The sequence below is a fragment of the Alternaria dauci genome, chromosome 5 (genome assembly GCF_042100115.1).
Source record: "Alternaria dauci strain A2016 chromosome 5, whole genome shotgun sequence".
NCBI classification, from domain to species: Eukaryota; Fungi; Ascomycota; class Dothideomycetes; order Pleosporales; family Pleosporaceae; genus Alternaria; species Alternaria dauci.
In genome coordinates, this window is record NC_091276.1 from 2,505,592 (window position 1) to 2,523,419 (window position 17,828).

The 17,828-nt window shown below is 50.8% G+C and overlaps 5 protein-coding genes across 5 annotated transcripts; 4 read left to right on the forward strand and 1 right to left on the reverse strand.

Annotated features, from left to right (window-relative positions):
• Positions 1–543: 543 nt before the first annotated feature.
• Positions 544–1,596, forward strand: ACET3X_006266 (uncharacterized protein; the record flags this gene model as incomplete). The annotated part of the gene is made up of 1 exon (XM_069452459.1): positions 544–1,596. One exon carries the CDS (start codon positions 544–546, stop codon positions 1,594–1,596), a length of 1,053 nt encoding a protein of 350 aa, XP_069306626.1.
• Positions 1,597–3,232: 1,636 nt separating this feature from the next.
• ACET3X_006267 (uncharacterized protein) lies at positions 3,233–5,493 on the forward strand. Its single transcript, XM_069452460.1, has 4 exons — positions 3,233–3,396; positions 3,457–3,553; positions 3,604–4,496; positions 4,549–5,493. The coding sequence occupies exons 1-4, from the start codon at positions 3,253–3,255 to the stop codon at positions 4,990–4,992; spliced, it is 1,578 nt and encodes a 525-aa protein (XP_069306627.1). The 5' UTR covers positions 3,233–3,252; the 3' UTR covers positions 4,993–5,493.
• A 17-nt stretch (positions 5,494–5,510) lies between these two features.
• On the reverse strand, positions 5,511–6,644 carry ACET3X_006268 (uncharacterized protein; the record flags this gene model as incomplete). The annotated part of the gene is made up of 1 exon (XM_069452461.1): positions 5,511–6,644. One exon carries the CDS (start codon positions 6,642–6,644, stop codon positions 5,511–5,513), a length of 1,134 nt encoding a protein of 377 aa, XP_069306628.1.
• Positions 6,645–10,895: 4,251 nt separating this feature from the next.
• On the forward strand, positions 10,896–11,423 carry ACET3X_006269 (uncharacterized protein; the record flags this gene model as incomplete). Its single annotated transcript, XM_069452462.1, has 3 exons — positions 10,896–10,904; positions 10,956–11,211; positions 11,275–11,423. 3 exons carry the CDS (start codon positions 10,896–10,898, stop codon positions 11,421–11,423), a joined length of 414 nt encoding a protein of 137 aa, XP_069306629.1.
• Positions 11,424–12,558: 1,135 nt separating this feature from the next.
• ACET3X_006270 (uncharacterized protein) lies at positions 12,559–14,724 on the forward strand (the record flags this gene model as incomplete). Its single annotated transcript, XM_069452463.1, has 2 exons — positions 12,559–12,842; positions 12,894–14,724. The coding sequence occupies 2 exons, from the start codon at positions 12,559–12,561 to the stop codon at positions 14,722–14,724; spliced, it is 2,115 nt and encodes a 704-aa protein (XP_069306630.1).
• Positions 14,725–17,828: the final 3,104 nt, after the last annotated feature.

Here is a 17,828-nt window from a genome sequence, read left to right on the forward strand (position 1 = left end):
CGATTACTTTGTAGTGAACGTAATTGCGGGAGTTGAGAGGTCGCTTGAAAAGTGTTGATGTGGGAGGGTACGAGACATGCGAGATAAGAAGCGGTAGGAACATGATTCAGGATGCTCGCTTATATCAGCTGTACATGACTAATATGTCGCGTCGCGTCATCGGAACATTGACTTCTGACAAGCCCCTCGAACTTCATTCTCCACCACTGATGCTGGACGTCTGACTGTGTCCATGCCATACACACTCGTTGCCTTCGACTCTTCGCCGCTCATATGATTACATGCACTCAGCGTATTCTCGCCTACCTCCTGATTCCGTGCATCTCAGTCTTCGTGTTGCCGTTGCTATACGCTCGACTGCGACCATCAACAAATCCAATGCCTGTTCGGGTATCGCCAGAGGAGGTAGCATCAGCTCTTCTTGCCGAGAAAGGGCTGCAGCTGCAATCCTTACAAACCATTCAGTCACTCTGGGCTGGCTACGGAGAGATATGTCGTGTGCTGGCTAATCCAATAGGCTCGCAAGATTCGCCGAAACCCTACATGCTCAAGCTCGTCAATCCTCCACCGACCAAGGCAAACGACGAAGGCCACTCTCGAAAAATCTTGAGCTACCAGGTCGAACAATACTTTTATACCCACCTCGCTCCCCAACTGCCAGCAACCCTACCAGTCGCCGAATGCCTTGCTAACATCAACAAGCACAACACGGATGGTACCTCAATGACTGCGATGCTGTTGAGCGACCTCCGGCAACAGTACCCCGTGGCTGGAGAGAAGCGCGATGTGCTTACGACGACCCAGGCCCATGCAGCGCTCGACTGGCTGTCTGGGTTCCATGGCTTCTGGTGGTCTCGCGTCAAGTCTTTGGACTCTTCTTCACTCGTACTGCCTCCACTTGAGGAAGTCCAGCGCGATGGACAAGATGCGTCAAACAAATCAGTCTGGCTGAACGGCGGATATACGTACTTGGCAACGCGACGGAAGGAGTATAACAGTCTGGCGACCGATTACGACTCAGAGTGGAACGAACTACTCACTGAATGGGTCGATGGTGAAGATGTCTCCATATCCGAGATAGCAGCTGCTTTCCTGTCGCCGAAAGCGACTGGTTGGACACCAATCCAAGGTTATCAAACTCTCATACACGGTGACGTGAAGTCTGAAAACATGTTCACGAGCAGCTCCGGTAAGGAGGTCGCGTTTTACGACTTCCAATATGTTGGACTTGGTCTTGGAGTCTGCGATCTAGCAAAGTTCTTCACATGCTCCGTCCCGCTGAGCATGCTGGTTGCCGGCCGGCATATCCCACGGGAACTATCCATGCAAGAAGGCGAGAGACAGCTGCTGGAACGATATTGGAAGAGTCTGGTAGAGATTGGCAAACAAGAGTACACTTGGTCCGTCTTCGTGCGACATTGGGAGACGGCCCTCGTGGACTGGTTGCGCTTCCAGGCTAGCTGGGGTTTCTGGGGAAACACAGACTGGTTGGAGGCCCGGGTGCGGAGCATACTCAAAGACCAAGCATGGAGAGACGCGTTGATCAGTAATGTGGACAAGACAAGCATGAGCAAACAAAGCGAACCTTCTGGGTGAGGGTGAGTTTGTTTGCTGTCTACGAAGCCTGCAGGCACTCACTCCCTGCGGACATCGATGAAGCTGGCCCTGCTCCTGTTTCTCCACTTCCAACAGCGATATATATGATCCCTTAATTGGCCCTTGGTAACAATCCGGCTCAATTGGCCAAGTGGGAAGGCGTCGCACTCGTAGCTTTTACGATATGCGAAGATACCCCAGTTCGACCCTGGGATTGAGCTGCAAGTTCTATTTTGGGTTTTCTTTTTGCCATTTTCACGACACGCTACGTCTTCATCAGTGGATGCATGGTATCAGCCTGAAATAGTCTAAGAACGACGCTCAGGCAAGAGCGCTCGGCGTATAACCCCAAAAGTCAAAGCTTGAGTAAGGCTACTACCTTGTTCTCCATATCGAGATAAGCGAGAGAAAAAGACGGGAGATCGGGATCATCAAGAAACTTCCGCACCGTCATACTGTTCAACTCAAAGGTACCTACGCGCACAGCCTCTTTCTCGGATCGTTTTTGTGGCCAGTCACGGCTTGCGACCTAGTCAGCCTCCTTGGAGACGTGGATTGGCTGCAGAAGCGGGTTGGAATGGAAGTTGGAATGCCTCTCGAGCTGACAGGATTGGGCAGACAGGGACCGAGACGTGAGATTTTTAGCACTTAGAATTCCAGTTGAGACTCATGGACGTTGTATCGCGACTCAGCCTTGGTCTTTCCAGAGAGGATGATCGGCCGCATAGCCTGTGTAGTGGGATATCTTCATGAACCTAATATCTTGCTCTCGAGGAACGCCCCATGGCTGGCGGACTTTGGCACGACGACAGACTTATTTGAGATTATGACACTCTGCTTTGAGCATGCCTTCAAGCTTAGCACGGGCTCGTGCATCTGCAAGACACCTCCGTTCAGACAAATCTGGACACTGTGGAAGTTCACTTTCTGCAGAAGATTGGTTAGGATCCGGTGACACAGCGGGTGTGAACGAACATCTTCCAGCCATTGTGAAGTCGACAAAGGACGCAGAGGCAGATAAGCGCCCAACCCTGGTATCGTCGAGCGGGGCGTAGCCATGGCAGTCTGACGGGAATTCCAGAGAACAGGGGGTCCAGTGTTGGCGGCCGCACATGCAGTGGCGTCCAGTCAGCGAAGTAGGATAATGTGCTGGTGGGGTGATGTGGAAGCGTTAAGCCTCGCCAACAAGGGCCACTACCAGGCTTCACCCGCTTCGACAGCCCACCACGGTTGTGTCGCAAACCAGAAACATGACATTCCCACAACATCACACATCTATGTTACTTGGTGGAAATCTCCGTTCTAAAAACAGCATCTATCTTGTCCGGAAAATCGCGTTTTTCCACTCTCAGACCCATGTACTCCAGATGCGCAGTTCCTCGTCTGTTCAACTGCGATTTTCCAACCCACATGATTGGCTCGCATGGGCTGCATTGTGTTTCAGCCTCACAATAAGCGCTAGTCGTTTGCAGCTCTATGATGCGCCATTTATCCAGTCCTGTCCACGAGGCTGACGCGAGAACTAGTGATTTACCTAACGCCCCGCGACGTTATCTGATCCTACGTCTAGAACGTTTACGGCATGCGTACATATGGCTTGCAGGACCCCGCTTATGCTGGTTATGTGCCTACAGCAGATCAATCTACATATCCACGATGGATAACCTCTTGGGACTGATTCGTGAGGTTGGGCTGAGAACAGTCGTCACATCTTTGTTTGGTATATGGCTATTGTACTGGCTGGTAATTGGCATATACCGGGTGTATTTCCATCCGCTGTCCAAGATCCCTGGGCCCAAGGTCCGACTCCCAAGACTACATCAAGTGCGAAGCTCTTATGATGAAACTAACACCATGCAGTTGGCAGCATTCACCTTTTGGTACGAGTTCTACTACGATATCTATCCGCATAGATACCAGTACCTTTGGAAGATCAAACAGCTACACGAAGAATATGGTAAGGCTTCATCGCCGGCGTTTGACTTCTTGTTCTAACCATATTGACAGGACCCATCATTCGAATCAATCCTCTGCAGGTCCATATCCATGATCCAGACTATTACGAAACCATCTACGCATCCGGCGTTAATCACAAGCGCGACGGTTGTAGCTGGTTCCTTCACACCGGCTCCAAATCTTGGGAGGGCTCCACACTGGATACCATCGACCACGAGCTGCATAAAATGCGACGGAATGCTATTTCACCCTTCTTCAGCAAACGCTCAGTCCAAGCTCTTGAAGGGCTCGTTGTAAACAATATTAAGAAGCTTTTGCGTCGGTTCGCTGGCGAAATACGGAAATACGGTCTTGACGGTGGCATCGTGAACCTCAACGACGCATATGCCGCCTTCACCATGGATGTCATTTCCGAATATGGCTTCGGTGAATCGATGAAAAGCTTAGACAACGACGATTATGGTAAAGAATGGCTGGCCATTTTCCATGAAGGAATGCAGTTGGAGCCATTTGCTCGCCAATTTCCTACCTTCTTCAACTTTCTCTTCGACCTGCCGCCGAACATCGCTGCCAAGTTGGATGCCGGGGCGGGGAAACTGAATGCCTTCAATAGCCATATGCTGGGCAAAATCGAGCGCATAATGAATTGGAGCGATGGAGTAGAAGAAACAAAGGATCTAAGGCGGACTATATTCCATGACATAAGGGACAATGTTGGTGGTAAACTTCCCAAGAAGGAGAAATATCCAGTGAGGTTGATGGCGGATGCATGCGTCATTCTTGGTGCAGGAACAGAAACAACAGCACGGACTATGGCAGTTACCACATACTACCTGATCAGACACCCGGAGATAGGCGAGAAGCTGAGACAGGAGCTGAAGACGGTGATGCCGACGGCGAACCATGAGGTCTTGCTCCCGCAGTTGGAAGCCTTGCCATACCTAGTAAGCTACCTACTCTGTTCAAGATGACCAGATATGCTAACAGGTTATCCAGAGCGCAGTGATAAACGAAGGCCTCCGCTGCGCCCATGGCGTCTCCTCACGCCAACCCCGCATCGCTACCGGCGAAGACCTCACATACGCGCAATACACCATCCCCAGAGGAACTCCCGTCATGGAATCCTCGTACCTCCTCCACACGGATCCCAACATCTTTCCCGACCCCTTCGCTTTCCGCCCAGAACGCTGGCTCGAGAACCCCCGACTGACGCGTTATCTTTTTGCTTTCGGCCGTGGAAGTCGCAATTGTTTGGGTATGAATCTGGCGACGTCGGAGTTATATCTTGGGCTGGCGATGATTTGGAGAAGATTCCAGTTGGAGATTTATGATACTGTTGAGAGCAGGGATGTGTTGACGAGTCATGACTGTTTCTTGGGGATGACGGACTTGAAAAGCGAGGGCATAAAGGTCAAGGTTGTTGCGGAGGTGGAAGAATGATTGTGGACACCGACGTGCCGGTTCTTCGATTGATGTCAAGAGCGACGCTTTGTGCCTGAAGAAATGATTAGGTTTTGAGGTTGAGTTCTTGCTGTGCGTGGTGTTCTGGTAGTCTCTCGGAACAGACGGCTCTTTCGAGAGTCAACTAGGCGGTGCAGATTGGAGGGAGGTCTTGCCACACTGTTGTCTTCGAACTGGTTGTAATAAAGCAAGGACTGGGGATCTGAGATGGTGAGAGGGTAGTCAGTGCGGACAGGATGACCGGAATCACGCCTACATCTGTAGAAAGCTTCCGAGGCTTTCTGTCGAGTAGAAGGGAATGTGTTTTCAGCGGCACAAACGAGACGAGAGTAGCTTGGCCAGAACAGGAGTAGCCGTACAACGAGATAAGGTCAGGATTCACTTCATGACAGTCAGACGTTCTGCAGATCGGATTTACTACTTATTTCTGTAAAGCATTCACACCTTTGCTCCTTCTTGCATTCTAGTTTTCAATTTCCCTATGTATCTTGAAGTATTCAGACGTTCAAGTCTCGGTCACTATGATGCGCGTGATACTTTGGCGGTAGTACAGGCCAGTCTGGAAGCTCAAACATCGAAGAAAGCTCAGACAAGATCGAATTCTCATACGCCGGTGGCTCTTCGTGCGATGTTGATGGCCGATCCGTCTTTTGTTGTGCGGCAGTCTTTGGCTGGTCGTTCTTGGATTCCTTGAGAACTTTCCCAGTACGTATCAACTCCCTTTTCAACACTCCGCATAGCTTGTATGGCGCCGTGATGATCACCACCCATATGAAACTATGCCCGCGCTTGATGAGAGCAAGAATCTTTGGCAACACGGTATCCCGCTCGTATGCCAATTCCATCATCGTGCAGATGAGAACCGGAAGAATCAGAAGAGTCGGAATAAGACCAACAGTTAGCCAGACGAATAACGCAATCTCCAGCGTTGGATACGTCGTCCTCACTCTTTCTTCGACAAAGTCAATGACAGCAGGTGGTATGTTGGCGCCGCGGACATAGTAGCCGATGCTACCAAGATTCACACTACTCTTCTTGATCGTGGGTACCTTGTCGTCGTAGTCGCACATGACGGTGCTCCAATCAGTTCTGAGTAGTTCTGGGTCCGCCCGCTTGAGTCTAATTGACTCGTTGCGATACTGCACTCCTGGCAGCACCTCACTGAAGCAATGACCGTTCTTGCACTGCGGATCTGCGCTATCAAACATCGCGTCGTTGAATATCGCCTTCCTTAGCACCTTTGGATATGTGAGATACCATTTAGTCCCGAAATGGAAGAGACCAGGTCGGCCTTCTGGATCGAGCGCGAGCGTTCCGTTGGCGTATGTGATGGTAAAATAGACGTAGTGTCCAAGCGCATGGCAGTCGGTGTCGTACAGGCTATCGATGTGAACACCTTCTTCAAAGTACCTGAATGCATAGATCGTTCTAACAGTGTGGAGACTGAATATACGTTCCGGTCCAGATTCATCAGTGTACCATATCTGACGGCTTGGTGCTTCGAGGGACGGGTCAGTTCCGCGTTTGGCAGTCGTCGGTGTAGTCGTAGGTGCTGGTATGGCTGCACTAGTTGGTCGGGAGAAAACAACAGGACCGTGGCCCATATGTAGGGATAATTTGGGCATGGGCATCGAATAGATACCTCGCGAAGTCGTAGTTGGGGATGAAGGAAGTGCGGGTGTGATAGTAGCGGTCGTGGACAGTCCTAGAGGAGGAGAGGTTGTGGCGATGCCGCTAAATGTATTGTGAGATATCAAGGGCGTGGTTGCTGCGATTGCAACTGGTGAGACGATTATCTTCATTGCTGCTCCTAGGATATCAAAGTAGCGTGCAGGCTGAGACGAAGATAAGAAGTCAGCTTGCAAGGAGATTCTGATCTTTTATAAAAGGTTTAGAGGTTGGAGGGACAACCCATAGTCGCTTGAAGATGAAACATGGGTGAGAAGTCTCGATCGTTCGTGTGCGTCGTGTACAGATGGTGCTCAGATGCCCTCGCTACCGAATCCCATAATTCTCGAGCCAGAGTTTCGATCAATGTCTCCCACCAACGCAGCGCAACTTTGTAACTGTCAGTAAACCAATAGTTTTCCATAGGAGATCGCTCATAGATCAGTCACGTACCGTCTTCTTTGTTTCCCTTGGACACCGAACCAAATTGCCTACTGGATATATTCGTCATCAACGAAACCAGCACGTTCATTGAAAAACACATAGCATGCAGCCGCTGAAAGTATGCAAATAAAGCACAGTATCACCAAAAAATAGAAGGCAAGTATAGGTAACATGATCAGACCATCGTAGACTGTGAATAGGAGGTAGCAAAGATGGCAAGTTGTTACGAAGCTGTAGACGAAAAAGACGATGGTTATGGCGACAACCACGTATACAGAGGCGTAATGCGTGAGGGTATCGCAGGCTTTTCTGCATGTGGAAAGCATTCCTGCTGGTAGGAATATAGGAGCTGATAGGCGAAGATCTATGTTTTGTGTGAGAAGGATGATGTGAAAGATCACAAGACGACTGACTGATGCAAAGAAATCTTTCCAATCGCTTGTCTTTGTTACGTACAACTCTGGTTGGGTAATGAGGGGTTTGAGCATGACGTAATTAGCTCCTCGCTGGTCACTGTGGGCGCGAAGTGATGGATCTTTGGTAGCGGTGACTTGGAACTGCTGTAGAGGACTTTCATAATTACAACGTACCGTACAGTAAATTTGAGGTACTCTAAAGGTTGATGAAGCCCTTCTTAATGCTAGAAGGGATATAAAGAGGTCGTGTATGCTTCACGCGAAGTTCTCGTGGATCTTTGGTCACGTGGTGCGATGCTGTAGTTGCCAGGCATACCACTGTTTGGAGAAGTTCTTTCTGAGCGCAACTGGGTCCGGAGCATCTCCAATCTATTGCGATGCTAAAATTCTAAAGTTGTGCATATCCAATACTTCCATTCAGACAGACATGTCAGACAGACATGGAGACGGCGACAAAATGAGTAGTGATTGTATTCATTGGTCGTTCTACATAATACCGGGTGCAGATACTACTTCACGCACCCTCCCATCTATCCCTTCTCCGCCACCTACTCATCAAGCATCATGTCCAAGACCACCATTACCAGCCACAAGCAAATATTGATAGTAAATGACACCCAAATGACGACCTCCCAAGGCCCCTTCTCCAACCACTCTTGTGCCATCTGAGGATTCGCCCAGCTCACGGCCCCAAAGAAGCTCACCATGAGCGCGGTTATGGCGATGGACAAGACGGCGTAGAAGCCGATGTAATTTGCTATCTTGTCGAGTACGCGTTGAACTTTGGCCTTTCGGCGATTGCTTTCGATAGCGAGAGGGCCGAGTTCGGGATCGTAGATCATCTTGTGGTGTTTGTGGGGGCTGTATGGGTTGCATGGGTTGATAAACACGCGAACATTGGTGTCGGGCGTCATTGTGAAGTGGTTGTGATTTTGGGTAGATGGGCAGACGAATGTGCCAGTTTTAGGATCGGGCGACGTGGTTTGGTGTGCTCGACTGTGTGGCGTGTACGGGGTTGAAGTGTAGTATGATAGTAGCTGAAGCTGTGTGTGAGTGTTGAAGAGATGCAGGTTTGAAATATTCCAGAGTCTTTTATCGTTAAATGTTTCCATCGTACGCGATAGTACCTTGGTTGGCTTCTTCGGCTCCAGCCAATCCTGTACCTGTACTCTGGTATGTTTCGGCATGGGTACCACGAATGCCCAGGCTACCGCTGGTGCCTGCATCCTAGTTTTTCTCAAAACCTTTGCTATACGAATCCACGGTTATGGTTTGCGACGTCTCATTGTCGAGAAACGTGCCTCTGCGTTGTCCAACTATGTTCGTGCTTCCGCGTTGACTCGTCGGAGGTTCCAACTATGAGACATGCAACTCCGGCTCCTTCTGCTCGCCGTTCGTGTTTGAGGAGAAATGTGGATGATTAGACCATTCATCATCGACCTCCTGCCCAGCAGCCGTAACATCTTGTCGTGCGATATCAGCGGACTCTAAATCATGCTGAGCTAGAGGATTGCCCTCGAACCCATTAGAATTTTCTTCTCCCAATCCGTGGAAGATATCGTCCATCTCTTCTGCCTCGTCGAACTCATCTTTTGGGTCGTTGGGGTTTCTGTACTTGGTCCTGAGAGTTTCTGACATGTCGAAGACATCACCCGATGCGAGCTCGGTAGTCCATTTGTCCATGCCCTGATTGGCCAAAGCATCTGCTGCGTTATTGCCTTCGTCTACGCCGTGAGCCTTCACCCAGGTAATGAGAGTCTTTGCTCTACACTTCTCACGTTCTCGTATCCTTGCCAAAATGGGTTGGATGATATCCTTGTTCGTCACCTCCTTGTTCTTGCTGTTCCTCCAGCCATTCTTCTCCCAGTTCGCAATAAACTTTGTAAGGCAGTTTTTGGAATATTCTGAATCGCTGATGATGTGAAGATCGCGATCGATGGGAACGTGGTCAATTGCTCGGGCCATTGCGACTAGTTCGGCTCGGTTGTTGGTCTGGATGTCACCCCTCAGAGGTTCGTTGACGTTTCTGTATCCAACGTCAGAGAATGCCCTATACTGTAGCATATGATGCTGGCCATGGTACTTACCTAGGATCTCTTGGGCCGAAATAGACGCCACAACCGGCCCTCGCACCTACATTGCCATTGCCTCGCGAACCACCGTCTGTGTATACCACAACAGGGCCTTTGAAATCCCCTGTCGGCTGTCTCTTTCTCTTGCCAAGTTCCTCGGCTGTCTTGACTCTGATGGTGCCTGTCGCATCATCAAGCTTAAGGCTCGGGTCGAAACCATCTACCGCGCCGAGCGGAAGAGGGCCGAGGCCAGGCTCAGTCTTGACGTTTTGGTTGTCTACGATAAGTGCTGGCGATGCACCCTCCTTCTTTTGGCGCTTGGGTGCGCTCTCTGATATCTCCCTGCTCCTGTCCAGATTGCCTGTCGCCGATGGAGACCCGGATGTAGAGAGATCCCCTCGTAAGCTGATGGGTTCGCTGATACCTTGAACAAAAGCCTCGGCCTCTTCTATCGTCTTGAAGCTTTTGTATTTGGCACCACTAAAGCCGCTAACCTGGGCTTGTGTAGTCGGCCAATCCGTATACACGCCTGGTGTGCGTCCAACGGCCACGCCGTAGAACTTGTGTTTTCCTCCACCTGCCATTGTTCCGTCCTCGGTTAAGTAGGTGTTGGGATAATCCGACCACGGCGGAAATGGGCGGCAAAACGTTACGGATGATCGAGACGAGGGGCGTGTTAAGTGATTGCGGCGGATATCAGAGTGCCTGATCGTGTCGATGAGATTTGATGTGTAACACAGAGCGTTTGACGTGGTATTGAGGGCCTCGTTGGTGTGACGTACTTACCATACGTTTGTCCTAGAAGAAGAAAATATGACGCGCCGAGAGAAGACCCACGACGCGCCAGGAAGCATGCAGCACCTGCACAGGGGAGAAATTAAGGGCGCTGCCGGTTACGAGGCGTTAACTATGGTACAAAGTGGCGTTCAGATGGACTACTGGCGGCATTGTTTGTGGTTGGGGTGCCAATTTCGGAGGTGCTTGGACCCTGCAACAAGCTGCAGGATCCAGCGTCATTGTGAGATGGAGGTAACGCGTTCGATGAAGCCCACAACATTGTGAACAACGCGAGACCGAGAAAACACCATAGAGACTGCTTCTGTGTGACGGCAGAACCAGACACGTCATGACCACGAAAAGGCGCATTTCCTGCGCCATTTGACGCGTTGTGGCTGAACCTCGGAAGCTCATACCCCACTACGTTACGCATCCGGTAATTGGTTGGAGCGACATCACCACCAACACATTCCATCTGCACTCTGATAGATACGCCGAAATCATCATGTTTGAAGTAGGAGACTGTCCACACATGTCTAGAAGTTTTGCCGCTCACAACATTCAGGGCCGTCACGCGCCAGACAATTACCGCCTACGCCTGCATCGCGCGCGCTCAGTCGTATTGACGAGTGCAGAGCTGGTTGAGATCCGCGCAGCACAGCGAACATTCGAGGGCGCCTATGTCCGCACAGCAATCGGCCAGTTCTCTTTTGCGCTTGTAGTGCTAAAGATCTTCACCGCCGAATTCTACTCTATCGGTGCACTGTTCGCAGTCTATGGCGCTGGCATTCTGTTCATCAGTTTGTTCCGGCGACAGCAAGGTCAGTCGAAGAGCGATGATGCAAATCTATGACGACGGAGGTGTGGCTGCTGATAAGGAGTAGGTAACAAACAGTTCTTTTCAGAAGTCGGTCAGGATGGCTTGCACAGGAAGAGGTTCCGCACGTCCGGCAATGTAGTCACCGTGTTGACAGCGTTAAGCGTCTCAGCGTACATTTGTCTGCTGGTACTGACGCTTAAGCTGGCGACATGAGCATGGCGTCGCTGACGCCTTTGGATCGTGACGAACGATCCGGTTATATCCAAGAGAGTTTCCACCACAGGCGACGTTGCCTTGGTACCGTCCCAGACATATGCAGGTGACCAAGGCTCCCCCGCAATGCGCAAGGTTCATCTGGGAAGAAGTCTGGGAACTATTTCTTTTCGAAATCTGGGGAAATACATTGCTGTGTACGTATATGAGTGCCAAGGACCTTTGCCCGTTACAAGAAACAGTGGGGTGTGCAGCTGCAGACTGACGTTGCTCGATCCACCCACGGACTGGTTTGGTCAACATGGCACGGAATCACCGTGAAAGGAATGGAAGCATTGTACGAAGAGCGAAATGATCTCGTCGCCCCAAACTACTTTGCAATCTATCTGGCCCGTACCTGCGTGCAAAGGATCAGGCTGGGGTAGCTGTGTGCCTTGGTGGTCGTCTCGAGGTGCAGCGGGAGGCGTGTGGGAATGATTGGCTTTCGTTTCGGGATCGGACTGTGGGGTTGTCCGCTTCCAGCAAGAACACCTGCCAAGTGGTTTGTACTCGGACAGCGACGCGCAGACGAGTCGCGCCTTGTTATCGCACAATCTGACCGTCCAGGCTGAAGGATAAAAACTGCTCACCATGCACTGCTCAACCCGGTTGCGCGCGTTGCTCAAGAATCACCCTCCACTACCGTCCGTGGTTTCGTCCAGCGGCGCACCGTGGTTCCTAGCCCTCCCAACCAAAGGCCGACTTGGAACAGTCATTTCGATCCCTTGATAAGGTCACCGGCCCGGCCAGCCTGCACTCTCAAATTCACGCGACGACGGCACAGGACGAGTCCTTCTTCTGCGCAACTTTGTCAAACATCTCTCCAGTTCAACTCAGCACTCTTAGACAGTCTTGCACCGGCAGCAGCGACTCGCGACCAGAGCCTTGGGTTCTCTCTTAGTGCCGCGCCTGAGCTAGCCTTGGATAAGTATTTCGACCTCTTGGCATGACGCCAAACATGGAAGCAGTCCCGACGCCGACTGTGACCGAACTAGTACATCACAAGCATTCGCATCGACGCCGATCCTCAGTTTCCTCAAATACCTCGACCCCGAACCGCCGCTTCAGCTCCCATTCCACATTCGCCCGATCTGTAATGAGCAAACTCACCCTGCCCCTCGACACCACAACCCAGCCACATTCCAAAAACGACAACGACCTTACTCCCCGCGCCGTCTCCGCCGAGCCGCGATTCCCTGCCGTTGCGCCTGCAAAGAACGTGCAGGCTCTCAAGGAGAGCGCCCTCCAAAATGGCCAGCTGAAGGCTGTCCCCAACCTAGTCAACCAGCAGCATCACAATGGCCATCTCGTGACAAAAGATGGCGTGGGCGCTGCCTTGAGCGACACCCCACTGCCATCTGTTCCGGGAAGTCCGCGAGAGTATGGAGAACCGCCGTCGCAGAGCGCTTCCTACTTCGCTGACCGTAACAGCGCTCTCACCCGCAATAGCTCCACCACTTCCACCCCGCGATTACGCCCTACAACGCTCGATATCCCCGGCCTGACCAAGTCAAAGGTCTCGCCCGACGGCAAGATTGCCCAGCGAGATGTCGGCTCCAAGCTCGTCATCGTCATGGTCGGCCTGCCCGCGCGAGGCAAATCATACATTACAAAGAAAATGGCCCGCTACCTGAACTGGCTGCAGCACGATACTAAGATTTTCAATGTGGGAGAGAAGCGGAGAGTGGCTGCGAGTCACAGTGGATTTAGGCTGTCCCAAGCGAACCTCGAGCGCGTCTCCTCACACGTTAAACAGGCCATTGAAGAGCATCAAGACACACTGCCGCAAATCGCTGCGAAAATTCTTATCAATGGCGACCCCGCGCACGATGGGCCTATAGACCCACAGAACCTGCCGGACCCACGCCGGGGTAGCACGGCCATTGCGGAGGATGACGATGGTCCGCCGCTACCACCACCACGAGTCGAAGTCACATCACCAGGCCCCAAGGCGCCTTCGCCCAACAACGAGACAACAACGGGCGAGGAGGAGTCGATGGACCAGTCGGCCGACTTTTTCGACCCACAAAACCAACGCGCCGCGGCCTTGCGTGAGCAATGCGCCATGGAGACTTTGGATGACCTGCTCGACTACATCCTGAAGGGCAGTGGGTCTGTGGGCATATTCGACGCGACCAACAGCACGCTTGCGCGACGAAAGCAGATCATGGAGCGGATACGAGACCGTGCTGGACCAGAACTCAACGTCCTGTTCGTCGAGAGCGTCTGCCGTGATCAGAACCTCCTCGAATCCAACATGCGCCTGAAGCTATCCGGTCCCGACTACGCGGACAAGGACCCAGTCGCCGCCTTGGCAGACTTCAAGAAGCGCGTGGCCATCTACGAGAAGAACTACGTCCCAATCGGCGACTACGAAGAGGACAACAACATGCCCTATGTCAAGATGGTCGATGTTGGCAGGAAGATGATCTCGCATCAGATTAGGGGCTTTCTCGCAGGCCAAGCCGTCTACTACCTCCTCAACTTCAACCTCGCACCCCGCATGATTTGGATAACCAGACACGGTGAATCAGAAGACAATGTTGCCGGAAAGATTGGCGGTGACTCCGATCTTAGCGAGAACGGGCGAAAGTACGCAAAGGCGATGACGCGCTTCATCGCCGCACAGCGCAAGGACTGGGCTGTTCGACAAGCAGACAAGATGGCCAACACCCACTTCCCACCAGTGGCAGGCGATCACACTCCTCCGAACCCCTACTACAGCCACGAGCTCGAGCAGCGCAACTTCTGTGTCTGGACCTCGATGCTCAAGCGCGGTATCCAAACCGGCCAATACTTTTGCGACGAAGACTTTGAAGTCAAGCAAATGCGCATGCTGGACGAGCTGAACGCAGGTCTTATGGAAGGTCTCACCTACGAAGAAATCCGCACAAAGTTCGCTGACGAATACCTCCAACGGCGCCGCGACAAACTGGCCTACCGCTACCCCGGCCCTGGTGGCGAGGGCTACCTCGACGTCATCAACCGTATCCGTCCTGTTATCGTGGAGCTGGAGCGCATGACGGATCACTGCCTGCTCATTACACATCGGAGCGTTGCCCGTGTACTGTTGGCGTACTTCCAGGGCCTCAAACGTGAGGATGTGGCTGATTTGGATTGTCCGCTCGGCATGCTGTACCAGCTTGAGCCCAAGCCGTATGGTGTCGAGTTCAAGGCTTGGAGGTACAACAGCCAGACGGATGACTTTGACCATCTGCCAGACTACAAGTTGAGGAGGGGGGCGCCAATGGCAAATAACTAGGAGATGGAAAGATGGACTTGGGATTGGGATTAGACGGGACGATGATGACGATGATGAAAGATGTGTATTATTATGGTTGGGTTTTTACATTACTGTTTGCGGGATGTTTTGTGCTGGACGCTTGGCTGGGTTCTTTCGAACCTCCTCCTAATGCTGCTCCTCCTTCTTCCCCCCTTGTAATGGTTCTTTAGATGCCCTTGTATGGTTTGATGCAACGCTTCTTGGCTATGAATGATGGTTGTTGGGCATTTACAGGCGTCTTTTTTTTCTCTTTCTTTCTCTCTCTTTAGATGATTACGTTGGCATGGGCGACGGGGTGGGCGTACGATAGATGGATGGATGGATGGATGGTACGATGCAATGATGATTAGACAAGATGTCTTTACTTCAATTGGAATGATGTTGTCTGTGATGGTGGTGATGCGTGTATTGTGTGGAGTCATCTGATGACGGAATGGGTGGCGGTGAGGGTATATAAATCCTCTCTTGAACCCTCTCTTCTATCCATCTACACTACATCTGTTTTCCTTTTTCTCCAAAACCGAGACCCCTGGTTTTCATGTTTGCCTGACGTTTTTGTTCAAAACGCAATTAAATATACCACTATGCTCGTCGTCCGCCAGTCGCCTCTCTCTTTTTCTCAAAACACCAAAAATTTACCCCATCGAAACCTTCTGCCAGCGAGATGCAAATCGAAAACAGGAGAAAAATGTATCCATGGAAACAAGGACGTCCTGTGCGAAGACACAACTGGACTGACCCATGGCTTTCCCGGACCAGCAGCTCTGTCGCTCGCTGGTGTCTATCCGAGTACCTCACGCCTTCGCTCAAGTTTTACCAAAACAAGCACGACACGGTTGTACGTGTGTGCGCCAGCTTCCCTTTTCTCGAAAACATACATATACACGAGATCCATATGTGTGAGCTTTCTTCCCGGCTACTTTGCAAAATGACATTCGAAAAACGATATGTGAACGATTGCTCTGTCTGGAACCAAAAAACCATAGTGGAAAACACCAATGAGCGGGAAGATTTGTTCGGCTGCACAAAAACCGATCTGGAAAACACGTTACGGGGACTGGAAAACGGAAACGAGGACATAAACACCTCCCCTCAGGCTCCTGTCTCCCTTCTTTTGACACGACCCTGCTTCCAACCTCAGCAAAAATGAAAATGAAAAGGACAGAAGCACATGGACTGCTGCTCTTCCTTCCTAAATAAAAAAACTACATTCTACGAGCGATGAGCTTCCGTCGCTATTCCCTCTACTATCTCGAACGCAACTCGAACTGGAGTCTGTTAACTGGATCTTGAATTACACTCAAAGGCAGAATCTAAGAGCCTCATGGAAACATTCTTCTGTGTTGCACTTTACACACAAATATCCGTGTACGACAATGTCATGGACATCGGCAATGCCGGGACGCGCATATAAAAGCTTCTCTCCTGCGTCTGGCTATGTCTCCTTCTTTACTACACATACACCATATCTCTCTCTCAAAAAAGATGGAAACCCGTCGAGTATGGAGTGTCCGCTCTTTCTTCCTACGAAATATACGCAAAACTCGAACATGTGCTGTGTTGCGTCTCCAGAAACAGGTCACTCACGGTTGATGGCTGATACCAGCTGCCCTCTATTACTCAAAACTGAACAGGCCTATCTCGAATGTGGTGTTGCTCAGCTTTTTTTCACGCTATACTTTTCTTCAGCAAAACTCACACGCTAAGACTTACGTCGAGCTGCTGCGCTTTTCAAAATCACCGAGTGGTGTACATATGATTGTCCTGTGTTGCTTCCGGACAGACACAACCGAAGATTTCATGGCGATCAGGAAAGCAGGGCCGGAACTGGATTATAAAAGCTCGTCGTCTGTCTCTGTTTCTCTCTCTCTACTACACAACACTGCCAAAGTATCCGATCAAAACGGCTGGAGCTCTATATCAAGTGGCTCTCCGAGTTTCTTTTTCCAAAACGTCATGTATACACAATGATGTCTGTGGCTCGCTGGCGTCCACTGTCTTCTATTCAAGATGGCCATATCACACTTATTACGTCGGAGAGTCGGCCTGCTCATATAAAATTCCGAAAAAACCTCTCTGGTCGAAAACCGAAGAACGACAACCTTAGTCTTGCGGGCTAAAGAGCTGGATTCAGGGCATGAGCGACTATAAAGCATCCTTCATTCTGCGTTGGCTGCTTCTTCGCCATCGACTCTCTTCTCCTAATCGACTCCAAAAGAATAGCAGCATCCAGGGATGGCTGTTGTTTGCTCTAAAAACTTCCTACATGAGCAGGTATGCTGTGTTTCCGCTCTTCGATTTCCAAAAACCGTATGGCATTATTTCCATGTAACTCTTTCGCGGAAAGAAACAAGAATGGGAAGTGGCGCATACGATGGACAGCATGTCACAAGAAAAGCTTGTGTCATAATGTTTGATGTGCTCGCACAACCGAAGAGCAGCTATAAATCCAGCCCCTACTGGCCTCTTTTCTTCCTTTCTAAAGTACGGTCTTTTTGCTGGATCCCAAAAGTGGTGTTGGTAACGCATGATGTGCTCCGGGCTTGTTTTCTCAAAATACAAGAGTCAGCTCGACGTGCAATGATTCCTTCTCAAAGTGATCGACAACGAGCCATGCTTACGCGGGCACAGAACTGCATAGGTGTCCGTGGGAACTCGTTAATAAAAGCGTCTTCTGGGATTCTGCCATCCAGTTGCCTAGTACACCCATCGTGGCATATATTCTTAAAATTTCATACCTGCTCAACATATCATGAGGCAATACCCATGAGTACTTATGCATACGCTTCCCAAAAATTGGCGACAGAAGACGCTATGTCTTCCTTCTTGCCTTCCGCAAACGACTATACCGCCGCTATCATCAGACAAGGAGCGGGGTTGATCTCAAAAACACACTATGGTTCACTTGAGCACGCAGAATGGCTATGGGAAATACAAATGGCAATTCTCAATAGTTGAATCAGTGGACAAAGTGGGAAACACTTGCCGCGTCATCTGCGTCATCTCTTCTGCAACAACACACTTCGCAGTATTACCCAAATTCATACAAAATGACCCGGATGCCTCGGTCTGCCGATTGGAGA